The following is a 12610-nucleotide window of genomic DNA, read 5'->3' on the forward strand; positions in this document are numbered from 1 at the left end:
ACCATCAGCCGCTGTGCTATGGTCTATGTGGTACAGCTGACCCGTTGTTATGGTTATGGTTATGGTAATGATTATGGTTATGATTATAGTTATGGCTATGGCTATTTGGCAGACGCTTTTGTCCTTTGTCCCTACTACGGCTGGCTTGGAGTGCGCTGTGAATATACTGAATATACAGCCATTAGGAATAGGTATTCGTACACAATCAGTATGCTCACTTTGTTGAATATTTGCAGAACACTTTATTTTAAGAGCCCCAGCCAACTTGAGTATACAGTGTGACATTTTATAAGTACAAAAAAGGTATTTGTTTGTCGTAGGCTTTTATTAGCTTGTCATATGAATACTGTTCCACATACAGAAGTACACGTCTAAGAGTATGTCGTTTCCAAACCACACCCAAAATATGGTTGGTTTATTGGGCCTGTGTGTTGCTGTCATGCAGGATCCATTGGGAATGGTCTGGAAGCTGTATGTGGACCGCTGGCTCCAGGAGCTGCCTGAGCCTTTGCAGGACCAGGGCATGGCCTACTTGAAGAAGCTCTTTGAGAACACCGTGGAACATGGTGTGGTGTTCATGCGCAAACACCAGAAGCTGCTCAGCTTCCCCGTCCCCGAACTGTCTTTAGTCATGACCCTGTGCAGCATCCTGGGTTCCATGTTCAACCTGCTGGACAAGAACGGCGGTTTGGGTATGGTGAAAGAAGCCCACGTTATTCTTGTTTTTGTGTGTGTGTGTGAAGTGCTGAAGTGACATGGACTTCATGTGTCAACTGTGTTTTGTGTTGGTGATGTAGGTAAGAGTGAAGTTGTGCCACAACCCACTTCAGACTCCCGGAAGACTTCAGTATACCCCAGTGAGGCATCAACCATAAGGTCAATGTCCCCAAAGCCAGCCTCCCCCCCTGCTCCTCTTAGTCTTAATCTGCCACCTGCATTCCCTCCGGACGATCCCCCTCTTCCGTTTTTCCCTTCATCCTCTTTTTAAAACACCTCAATGTCTCCTCCTGTCTAAACTCCCCTCCCCCTTTTGCCTTCTGCAATGATAATGAATAAGTATCCTTCTCTTCCCACAGAGAGGAGTGTCGCTGGTTTCTGCAGAAATACCCAGAAAAGCTGACATCTCTTCTGGGAAAACTGTATGTGTTTGCATACACCTGGGCTTTTGGTGGAGCCCTCAGCCATGTGGATGAACTGGACGATTCTCAAATGACCTTCAGAGAAAGGAGTGACCCTCTGATGACCATGTCGCGGGAATTTCAGAGTTTGCTCAGAAAGTTATTCGATGGAGGCCATCATTATGGTATGCTGAGCCATTAACAGTCACTATTTGCTTTTTCACTCATTGAGCTCAATGCAAATCAAACAGGCTAATAGGCCTACTGGAAAAAGCACCATGCCAATCTCTATGGTGAAGGGTATGTGATGATGTGGGGCTATTTTAATTCCAAAGGCCAAGGGAACTTTATCAGGATGCATAATATCCTGGATCCATGAAATAGCTAGCCTTTAAAAATAAAAATCTGCCTGCCCCTATGTTAACCCTATGTGTTAAATTCCCATAGGGTTACATAGGGGGTCAAATACTTCCTTCCCTTAGCATTTACGGAAAACATTTATTTATTTACGATACATTCTTCAATCACAAAGAAAATTGGTGTCCTTGGCGGTTTGATTTTTACTCATTTTTTGAGTTAAGGCATTAAGATCAATTGTCAAATGATGACTTTATATTCATGTTTTAGCATGGTATCAAATACATGTGCTCCACACTGTATAGCTGGAATTTGTGTTTACAGCTTGTGTTTACAACCTTGCTTCTTTTGTTGTTAATTGAAGGTATTACTCTCCCCACTGGAAACCGCACACTCTTCAGTTATTTTGTGGATCTGCAGACAAATCGTTTTGTGCTGTGGGACGAGCTTGTGCCCCCTACAGACAGTCTTATTCGCAAAGGTGAGTGGAAAAGTCCAGCTTCAGAAAGTAAAGTCCATCCATGTATTGTTTCTATGTGGAAGCTGGACTTTTCCACCTCTGTCAAAATACAAATCCTTCAACGTCAGATTGCTTTAGAATGGGTTTCTTGTCTTTTATGGAACAATACAATATGTGTGTGTGTGTGCGTGTGTGTGTGTGTGCGCGTGCGTGTGTGTGTGTGCGTGCGTGCGCGCGTGCGTGTTCACCTCCAGGCATGAGCATATTGAATCCCTATCATCATGACTCTCAGGGCGGCAGCTTTCAGTCAAAACACAACCAGCACTACGGCCAGAGCCCCTGCTGTGAGCACGTGAGCAACATCGACAGCATCCGCTACTCCTTCCTGCTCAGCCTGCTCCTGCTTAACAACCAGCCGGTTCTGCTCACAGGTATCTCACAGGTTACTGTGCTCAGGTTACTGTCTGGATTTAAATGCCTTAGAGTCATGTTGTAGCACAAGTTAATGCTGTTCTGTTTGTCCCTGGGGCTATTAAACAACAGGAGACTCAGGGGTTGGGAAGTCCATTCTGATTGAGAGCATGCTAAAGAAATTACAGAAGGACCAAGAGGACATCGGAAACCCATTAACTGTTCTTGGACAAGTGTTTCTGCATAATCAAGCCAAGACAGCCAGGTTATCTATTCCGAGTATAATTCCATGTCATTTACACAAAAGTGACTGGAGGGAATTAAAAAGAATAACGAGGCCTATTTGTTTTCTTATTGTACCAGCTTACTGGAAGATGTGTCTCTAGTTACTGATGGCTTCGTAGACGGTGACAAGGGCCCTGATGTAATGTCAGCTATGGGTAAGATTTCCCTTATGAAAGCCCTGCCTTATGAAAGCCCTGCCTTCTGTGCTTAGCTGTGCTGTCTGAGTTATCTGCCTGATGGACTCAACACACACAGACACATATAATCACACACACACAACCATCCTACAACGTTGCTGTGTAACCTAAGAGCAACAGTAGGTAGTCAAGTTGCAAGGGTCTAAGTAGTTGCCCAAGTTGCCCAGAGTACAGAAAGAGAAGGCAGATAACTTCATGAAATGGTTCACTCAGCTCTCACCTCAACTTGTGTGTGGTCTTGTGTTTGCACAGCTGAACTGTTTGGGAGGTTGAACGGCATCCAGTCTGACCCGGTGGAGACGGGCATCATCACCAGGACCCTGCAGTGCACGGCCCACATGGAGCCCTCGCAGCTACAGGCCCACGTGCTGCAGGGCCTCACCAAGAGGGCCAAGAATCTGTTTGGCGGGCCCAAAAACAAGAAGGTTTATAAACCCCAAAAAACAAATTGGCCAGTTTTGGAATGCTTGCTTCTGAGCTTTGTGTTTTGATCGTCATCCCCGCATGCTCCTCCTATGCACCCATTTCAAACAAAGAGAGTGAAAAGAAAACGCTTTTAAGTTTGAATTTGTTGTCGTCTCCAGGTATTGATCTTCTTGGACGACATAAACATGCCGGTGCCAGATAGCGGCGGTGATCAGCCGTGCTTGGAGCTGGTTCGGCAGTTCATCGAGCTCCAGGGAGTTTATGATGCCAAGACACTCACTTGGAAGGTACAGAGACAGCAGTCTCTCCTTTACGCAGCTCAGGGTCCTTTAAAACAGAAGCATCAAGGATGTTTCTATTCATGGCTCAGTCAAATCCAGTCAAATTGAATGTTTTAGAGCTTATTTTGGTGGGGTTGGTGTTACAGTAGTTTGCGCTGCTGCCTTCCACACAGTTAATTCAGGTTCAATTTCCATTTAGTGCCTTTGTAAGTACCTTTGGACAAACATTTCTGTTACGTCTAGACATATAGAGTATCTAGACTCCTGACATGTAGCCGTCCTCCTAAGTGCAGGTTTGACCCCATACCTACAAACTTACTTCAATCCATTAGACTGGCCATCACACCAGCTATCACACATCAATGCTTTGCTAACCTCTGGCACATTTCCCACAGCATTCAAAGCAGCTCGGGTAACACCGCAAGTGACACACAGTTCATTTCCTCCTGACAACCCCTTGGTCTGTGCACGGATATTCTGATTGCCTCTCAGACATACAGTATCGACATGAATGAAGGCACACCACCTCCAGCTAAACCTCTCAAAAACGGAACTGCCGGTCCTCCCAGCCAAGCCTACTCTACACCATCACATTAACACCAACATTCTCCGATCGCGAGGCCTCGGACGCCCGGTTGTGCAGTTTCACACTTGACAACATGAAAGATCAGGCCTTACCTGAGTCATCATGCTACCCAACTCCTGGTACAGGACATAGTCAGCTCACAACTTGATTACTAGTCTGTGATCCAGAACACGGCGGCGCACCTGGTCTTCAATCAACCCAAAAGGGCACATGTTACCCACTGTGGCTCACTGAAGTACACTGGCTGGCTACCTATAGCTGCCCGCATCAAATTCTAGGGGCAGCCGTGGTGTACTGGTTAGCGCATCGGGCTTGTAACCGGAGGGTTGCCGGTTCGATCCCCGACCAGTCCACCACGGCTGAAGTGCCCTTGAGCAAGGCACCTAACCCCTCACTGCTCCCCGAGCGCCGCTGGTTGGGCAGGCAGCTCACTGCTCTGGGTTGTGTGATTCACCTCACTGTGTGTTCACTGTGTGCTGTGTGTTCACTAATTCGGTTAAAATTGGGTTAAATGCAGAGAACTGAATTTCCCTCACGGGATCAAAAAAGTATATATTCTATTCTATTCTATTCTATTCAAATCACTAACACTTGCCTACAAAGTAGTCTTCAGTTTGGCATCCACTTACCCTTATACAGGCATAATATGTTACTGACCATTGTGCTCAGGCAACGTCTGGCTCTGCCACCTGTACGCTCAGGGCAATCCAAACTTTTCTCATCTGTTTTTCTCTGTTGGTGGAGTGCACTAACAGTTCCTACCAGAGCAGAGACATCCCTACCCTCTAAAAACTCCTAAAGACCCAGGTCTTCAGAGAGTATCTCCCTTAATTTGTGACCAACAAATGCAACCTCTTAAAGCCACAGTCCAAACAGAAACCGGCCTGTACGAGGCTCCTCGAGGGTCCCACATTGAACGTCTGTGCTGTTGTTTTCTGCAGGGCGTCCAGGATGTGACATTCTGTGCGGCAGGTGCTCCCCCTGGTGGCGGGCGGCAGCAGCTGAGCAGGCGGCTGCTCAGGCACTTTTCTGTGCTGGTGCTGACACACCCATCCCAAAACACCATGCATCACATCTTTCAGGTACCTGCGTTGCCCTCCACGTGTCCGCTGTAAGGTTTTGGCTTTTAAGCTCTTGTGAAGATGCTGTTTCCTGTACAAAACTCAGTCTCTCAGCTGGTGCTGTATGTTTCTTCATGTAGTGTCCTCTTTTGTCCAATGAAGATACTGTGTATCTACAAAGTAACTGTAGTCATGTAGTACTGAATGAGAAGGACATTATATTATGTTGACTGTTAGTGTGAACATCCACATGTCTACATGCATCTTTGTTGTTTTGTTGGTCGTCCCTTACTAAACAGGTTCAACTGGGGAAGTTCTTTGGCTCTAGGGAGTTCTGTAAGGAGGTGCGAAAGTGTTGCGATGCTCTGGTGTCAGCCTCCATCGCTGTCTACATGGAGATGTGTCACACTGTACTGCCCACGCCTGCCAAATACCACTACACATTCAACCTCAGAGACCTGTCCAAAGTAAGACACATCACGGTATCTCAGCACAGAGTTACAAGTGTTTGCCAAATCAAATCAAATGGTACATATTGTTACAGTAATTACAGTGTGTGGAGACATTTTCAAGGATTGCACTGCACTGAGTAATTCAATTAAATTAATTTGAGTTTTTGATAGGAAGATTATAACAATATATACTAATCCAGTTAAAGTATCGATTATGTTGTGAAGTAAAGCCATGTAGAATAGCTTGTTGTTAATAATACAATGGATGCAATGGCTACATCCTGTCTAGGTGATCTATGGCCTGATGCAATCCCACGAGTCCGAGCTGAGGTCAGACGAGGCGGCTGCTCACTTGTTTGCCCACGAGGCCTCTCGAGTGTTCCACGACCGTCTCATGGAGGACCAAGACCGAGAGCTCTTCCACCAGATCCTCTCGAATGAGCTCCAGATCCACTTTAAAGTAGGTCTCCTCTTCTCAGTAATAGCCTGCTGTTGATCACCTATCTGTACTGTATGGATTGTCTCTGTGTTTCCGTGGCCCTTCTTCACAATAGTGTTCCCACCTCTGCTCCCGCGCCAGGTCCTCTGGACAGCAGAGACTCTCATGAAGGAGCCTGTGACATTTGGAGACTTCCTGGACCCGAGCATTCCCCCCGGCTCCCGCATCTACAAGCACATCCAGGACAAAAAGAAGGTCCTCACCATCCTGAAGGACTACCACAATAAGCATGTCATGACAAACCCTAAGGTGAACGCATACAGAGGGGACAGTATGGTGGTATGGTCCCAACAGAGGTTCTCAGAGCATTACATATGTGCTTCGAGGTAGTGCTAGTAGAGCAGTGGAAATTTTTCAATTTTTTTTTAGCCCCTGAAACACTGAGCATGGACCCCCAAACTGCCCCACCCTGTCCCAAATGTAGGCCTGATATTCATACTCTGGAAAAAAAATGAACAAACCACTGCACAGTTTTCTGACGTTATCCTTTGGTTGCTGAGTGACATTCGAATGAGTGGACGGTTATATTCAAATTTGCAGTAGTCTCTCTTGGCATTTTACTACTCAACATTTTGAATATGACTCAACTCAACTCAACTCAACTCATTTGCATGGCACTCTCAGCAACTGTAGGATGACATCAGAAAGATGTTAATGGTCTCTTAGTTTTTCCCAGAGCTGCATCTTATTTGGAACTGAGTGTCAGTCACATACTGTACATGCACACACGTTAATATGTACATTATCTGTAACACCATCCGTTAACATGAAATGTATCCATATCAGTGTAGTGTGTGTCTAAGATACTGCAGCATATTATGTAAAATAGAACATAGAAAATACACTATGTCCCTTTCTAAAATCTATGAACACAATTGTGGTATGTGGTTACCTCTTTGGTAATGTTGCCTCTCCTCCCTGTCTCCTGCCAGGTCCCCATGGTGTTCTTCAGAGAGGCTGTGGAACACATCACACGGTCCGCTCGCATCTTCCGCCAGCAGGGAGCCCACATGATGCTGGTAAATTGTAGCAAAAACATTTCAATATGCTGTGTACAAATACATTTCAATATGCTGTGCACAAAAACATTTCAGTATGCTGAGTACAAATGCATTTCAGTATGCTGTGCACTAAAACATTTCAGTATGCTGTGCACAAAAACATTTCAGTATGCTGTGTACAAAAACATTTCAGTATGCTGTGTACGCAAAAAGGTAAAAAATCACCGCTCATCCGTGTGAGGTGCAGGATTAAGAGTGACTGGATATTTAAGAGAAGAATCCGCACACTACAAGTCTTTGTGAAAAACATTTCAGTATGCTGTGTACAAATACATGTTAGTATATTGTGTACTTGGAATGAACAGAAAGGCCATTCTAGAATTTGGCAATGTGCATAGTAAATCCTGTATATAATATCAGATTTTTGCTTCAAATGATTTTCTCCAGATTGGGCTTGATGGCACTGGAAAAGAGGCGTGTGTGACGCTGGCATGCCACCTTACTGGCTGCCATCTGTACCGGCTATCCGTCTCCCACAACTGCACCTACACGGACTTTCGGGACGACCTGAAGAGGGTGTTCTATCTGTCTGGCATCCACCGCAAACGGATTGTACTGCTCATGACCGACGCCGAAATACTGAAGGTTGGCCAGAATGTGAATGTGTGTGTGTGTGTGTGTGTGTGTGTGTGTGTGTGTGTGTGTGTGTGTGAGTGTGCACGTGTCTATGCAAGTGCGTTGCTGTGTTTGTGCATTTTTTCTGTCTTGCAGTTGCAGACCTGATATCTGCTTTATTACTGTATGTCAGCTTTGTCTGTATATTGTGTTTACTCTTTTGTTTGGTGCTTGTTTTAGGACTCTGTCATGAAGGACCTGGACTGTCTTCTGAAGTGTGGAGATGTTCCTGGTCTATTTACCAATGAAGAAATGGACAACATCATCTCTCAGATTAAGACAAATAACAACACAGATAAGAGGGAGGCATATGCCCACTTCATAGAGGTAAATTGCCAAAACATGTAACTTGCAGCTGGTATCGCTAGATCCAAGTTATCTTGAGTTACAGAGTGGTATTATGAGAAAGGATGGGAGAACTAGTTGGTTAGCATAAGTCTGATGACTATCTGTCCTGCACAGGTACTAACTATATGACATTGTATAACAATGGTTATTCAATGACATTCTTTTCATTCAATGACATTCTTTTCCTTTTCCTTTTTGAAGTTTAATCTTGAACAGTTTAACCTACAATTCTTACACATCTTTAATTGTATGTTTCATGCCAGTTAGCTCTCTGTGTGCTGTATCTCTATGTATTGTGTTTGTTCCTTCCTCCCTCAGCAAGTCAGGCAGAGGCTGCACATTTGTCTGGCGTTGAGTCCAGCGGGCCCTCGCTTGCGCCAGTTTTGCTGGGCCTATCCGGCCCTACTGGGCTGCTGCAATATCGACTGGTACAGCCCGTGGTCCAGAGAGTCCCTGCAGCAGGTGGCCAAGAGCACGTACAACGACTTCAGCCATCCAGGCTTGGTAAGACTCGGGCCCATACCGGTTACTGCTCATGAATGTGTTTGGGATGAAAGTCATCTGACGTATGAGTCATCTCATGTTGAAAGGAAAACTGTAAAGAAATCTGTAGTTTTACAGGCATGCAGAGATCTGAGCAGAAACAGTAATTTGGTGAGAAAAATAAGTAAAGTTTAGTATCATCAGTATAGTAGTTATAGGAGAATCCATGGGAGCGGTTGCTCTCACCTAAAGAAGCGGTGTTAATGGAAAAAACAAGGGGCCCAAGTACTGATCTCTGAGGCACATCAGTAATGTATTAAGGAGCAGTGTCGGGAGGATGACCACTCCTGAAACCAGACTGCTTAGGGTCTAATAAATTGTTCTGAGATAGGAAATCTGACACTTGCTTGAACACCACTTTCTCAAGAGTTAGTTCTTCATGTCAGCTGAATTGAGTGTACTTTTCTTAAGCAAAGGTGTGACCTTCACCTGTTTGAAAGAAGAAAGAACATTTTCAGAACTGAGTGATGAGTTGGTGACATATGACTGCAAAATAGTGGATGTGAAAGATCACACAAGAGACGATGGAATCGGATCCAGAGGGCATTGTTTTGTTAGATGCCTGCCGGCGCCAGTATTTTCATATGTAATCTTCGCCTGCCATGTTTTGAATGGGCTCTTTTACCCGCCTAGGGCACCGCACTGGCAGAAATTCAGACACTGTAAAATTTGCGTTGTGCCAGTAGCACTGCCATGGTGATGGTGGTTCAATGGTGATGATAACAGTAGCATGCAAATGCCAAAAAGACCACCATGCCTAAATTCTGGGCCAAATCCAGCGATGCTTCCCTATACACTCTGATATGGTGTTGCATATATTTAAATGTATTTCCATAGCGTGGTGCCATAGCATGTTGACTATGTTATGCTCTGTCTATGTTGATATTGCAGGGCATGCAGGGCATGCAGGACAAAGTGACCAGTGCCTGTGTGGACATGCACTACAGCGTATCCCAGATAGCGGAGCAGTACTGGCAGGAGACCAGGAGGCCGTACTACGTGGTGCCCAGCATCTTCAGCGAATACATGTCCACCTTCACCAAGATGTTCTACTCCAGAGAGCAGGAACTCTACAGCATCAGGTGTGCAGGTCCTGCCTGTCTGTCTGCTGCTGTTAAAGATGTCAAAGTAAATGAGAAGAAAGGGACTGTTGAGTACTACCAGATGCTTCTATCCAAAGCATCAGTGATGGTCAGTGGGGGGTTCGGTATTCAAACCTGGTAGGGCTCCTGCTGCTCCTCCTCCACATTCGCAGATTTAGTTTCAGTGACCACAGGATGCTGACCAGAATCATGTGCACCTTTACTCTACTGTCACTTACTACAGTACACATACTTTTGGTATTCCAGCAAGTAAATCAGTTGTGTGGTGAACATTAGATACAAAGCCTATTCACTGTCACAGGACACAGATCAGAATTTGAGACTGTTTTTCTTTTTCTTTGTTTAAAGGAGTCGTTACACGAACGGACTTACTATTTTGTCAGAGGCGACATCTCTCGTCACTGTGATGAAGGAGGAACTTGTAGCTTTGAGCTACAAAATAGAGGAGAAGTCAAAGGTGTGATCCCTGATTCCACTACAGATATGCACGCCATTTTTAAGAACTTCGGAAATACCGTAAGCACAGCTAGTCTGTGGACTTTAGCTGAAAGGGTGAGTGTGTTGTGTTGGATAGGAAATAGAAACTCTGATGGAGAAGCTTCAGAAGGATGCTGAGATTGTGGAGCAGGTCCGAGCCATCGTTCAAACGGAGGAGGCCGTCATGGCTCAGGAGACTCAAATAGTCCAGGACTACGCCCAGGTTTGCCACTTTCATCTGAACCCCCAACGCTGACATAAGAATTGTTATTGTTGTTCTGTTGTCTTTACTGTATGAGTTCACATTTGATGCATTCTGATCTTTTGTGATGCATTTTATACCGTAGGAGGCCCTTGCTGATTTGAATAAAGCTTTGCCTTTACTGGAGAATGCTATTTTAGCCTTAGATAGCCTGGACAAAAATGATATCTCAGAGATAAGGTAAGTTTAATGTCCATATGACACAACAGGCTCAGTCCATTCTTTTAAAGACAATCATTGATACACAGTACATCGCTCAGAGTCACATTTAGGGATTCTGGTGTAAAAAGCATACTTCCTGAATGAATTTGTGAAACATATGAATGTGCTTGTGTGAAATATTTTCCACATTTAGGGATTCTGGTTTAAAAAGCATACTTCCTGAATGAATTTGTGATATTAATGTGTGTTTAATGAAATATTTGTCTTAGGGTCTACACCAACCCACCGGATCTGGTTCTGACTGTGATGTATGCCGTGTGCATCTTGCTGCAGCAGAAGCCCACTTGGACTGTGGCAAAGCAGCTGCTGGCTGATCCGGGCTTCCTCAAGAGGCTGGTCAACCTGGACAAGGACAGCCTGCCAGAGAAGGTGAGCTGATCTGGGCAGAGTCTGAACAACGGCTGTGTCTTTTTATATTTGTAGTAGTTTTTCCTTAGTTTTCCATTATCTGGATGTAAATCCACATTCATTTAAAAAAAAAAAAAAGATGTTATGAACAAATAAAGCTAAATTTTGGCCTTGCTGGTAACATCTGTTGAGCTTGCCTCACCTTGACCTCTGTTATCGTAACTGCCTTGCGTAAATAACGTTTATTGTAGCTGTCTGCAGATATGTAAAGAGGCTTGTGCCAATTGCTGCTATCATAACCAAACCTGTGGCAATCAAGGACTGGAGATATGTAACATCTAGGCTACCTGTCCAAGAGTTTTCACCGTGTTTGTTCTTTAAGGTGTTCTTCAGCCTAAGAGTTTTCACTGTGTTTGTTCTTTAAGGTGTTCCTCAGCCTAAGAGTTTTCACTGTGTTTGTTCTTTAAGGTGTTCTTCAGCCCAAGACTTTTCACTGTGCTTGTTCTTTAATGTGTTCTTCAGCCTAAGAGTTTTCACTGTGTTTGTTCTTTAAGGTGTTCTTCAGCCTAAGAGTTTTCACTGTGTTTGTTCTTTAAGGTGTTCTTCAGCCTAAGGAGATACTCCAAAGACCCAGAGTTCACCCCAGAGAAGGTGGGCAGAGTGTCCACGGCTTGCCGCTCCATGTGCAAGTGGATACTAGCACTGGATCATTACCATGATGTGAACAAGGTACACACACACACACACACACACACACACACACACACACACACACACACACACACACACTGTACAGCATACACAGCATCACAAATCCCGTAATAAGGTGGGGCTAGGGGCTAAAATGTTTCAGGTTGCAGAGCAGTGATAGTAACGTGAGTAATGCAAAATAATGTGAAATGTCGCTGCTTCAGCATTGAATTTGTCTCCTGTGATCACAGATAATCGAGCCTAAACAGAAAAAGGTCAGAGTGGCTGAAGAGGCCCTCGCAAAAGCTAAGTGTAATCTCAAGCAAAAACAGAGGAACCTCTCAAAGGTAAAACCTTCTCTCTTTCTTCTCTGTTTCTCTCTCTATTAACTCAGATGATTCAGTTCATTTCAGTGATTTGGAATCTGTGCTCCTGTGCAGATCGAACACCACCAGGCGGACCTGCAGCGGGGCTATGACGCCAGCGTGGCCGAGAAGACGGAGTTGGCTGCCCGGAGGGAGCTCACCACCAAACGAGTGCAGAGGGCTGGACAGCTGATTGCCGCTCTGTCAGACGAGAAGGTCGGTTGGTCCAAAGATATACTTCCCCTTATGCACACTCTCATGAATCACAGTTAGGATGATTTTCGGACCAGTGTTATGATGTATGTTCATCCTTTATTTGTGTTCAAAGGTAAAGTGTCTGGGCTCTCTGGTGCACTTAAAGATTCCTTGTGGGATGTTACGAATGCCAGTGGCTTTAAACTGGTTTGTTTTGGATAGATAGATAGATAGATAGATAGATAGAT

At 44.8% G+C, this 12610-nt stretch overlaps 1 protein-coding gene and 1 long non-coding RNA gene across 2 annotated transcripts in view; one reads left to right on the forward strand and one right to left on the reverse strand.

The window, feature by feature from the left end:
• Positions 1-259: 259 nt before the first annotated feature.
• Positions 260-4269, reverse strand: LOC134067074 (uncharacterized). The gene is made up of 3 exons (XR_009936476.1): positions 4214-4269; positions 3049-3226; positions 260-667 (listed from the first exon to the last, which is right to left on the reverse strand). It is a non-coding gene; the product is annotated as an uncharacterized LOC134067074 (long non-coding RNA).
• Positions 4270-9712: 5443 nt separating this feature from the next.
• LOC134067987 (dynein axonemal heavy chain 6-like) overlaps positions 9713-12610 on the forward strand; it is a 37013-nt gene continuing 34115 nt past the window's right edge. Inside the window, exons 1-8 of the mRNA XM_062523479.1 lie at positions 9713-9782; positions 10152-10260; positions 10378-10503; positions 10628-10722; positions 10974-11133; positions 11710-11841; positions 12054-12149; positions 12243-12383. Coding sequence (XP_062379463.1) covers positions 9727-9782; positions 10152-10260; positions 10378-10503; positions 10628-10722; positions 10974-11133; positions 11710-11841; positions 12054-12149; positions 12243-12383 — 915 coding nt within the window. The 5' untranslated portion in view covers positions 9713-9726. The remainder of the gene's footprint in view (positions 9783-10151; positions 10261-10377; positions 10504-10627; positions 10723-10973; positions 11134-11709; positions 11842-12053; positions 12150-12242; positions 12384-12610) is intronic.

The sequence above is a fragment of the Sardina pilchardus genome, chromosome 20 (genome assembly GCF_963854185.1).
Source record: "Sardina pilchardus chromosome 20, fSarPil1.1, whole genome shotgun sequence".
NCBI lineage: Eukaryota > Metazoa > Chordata > Actinopteri > Clupeiformes > Clupeidae > Sardina > Sardina pilchardus.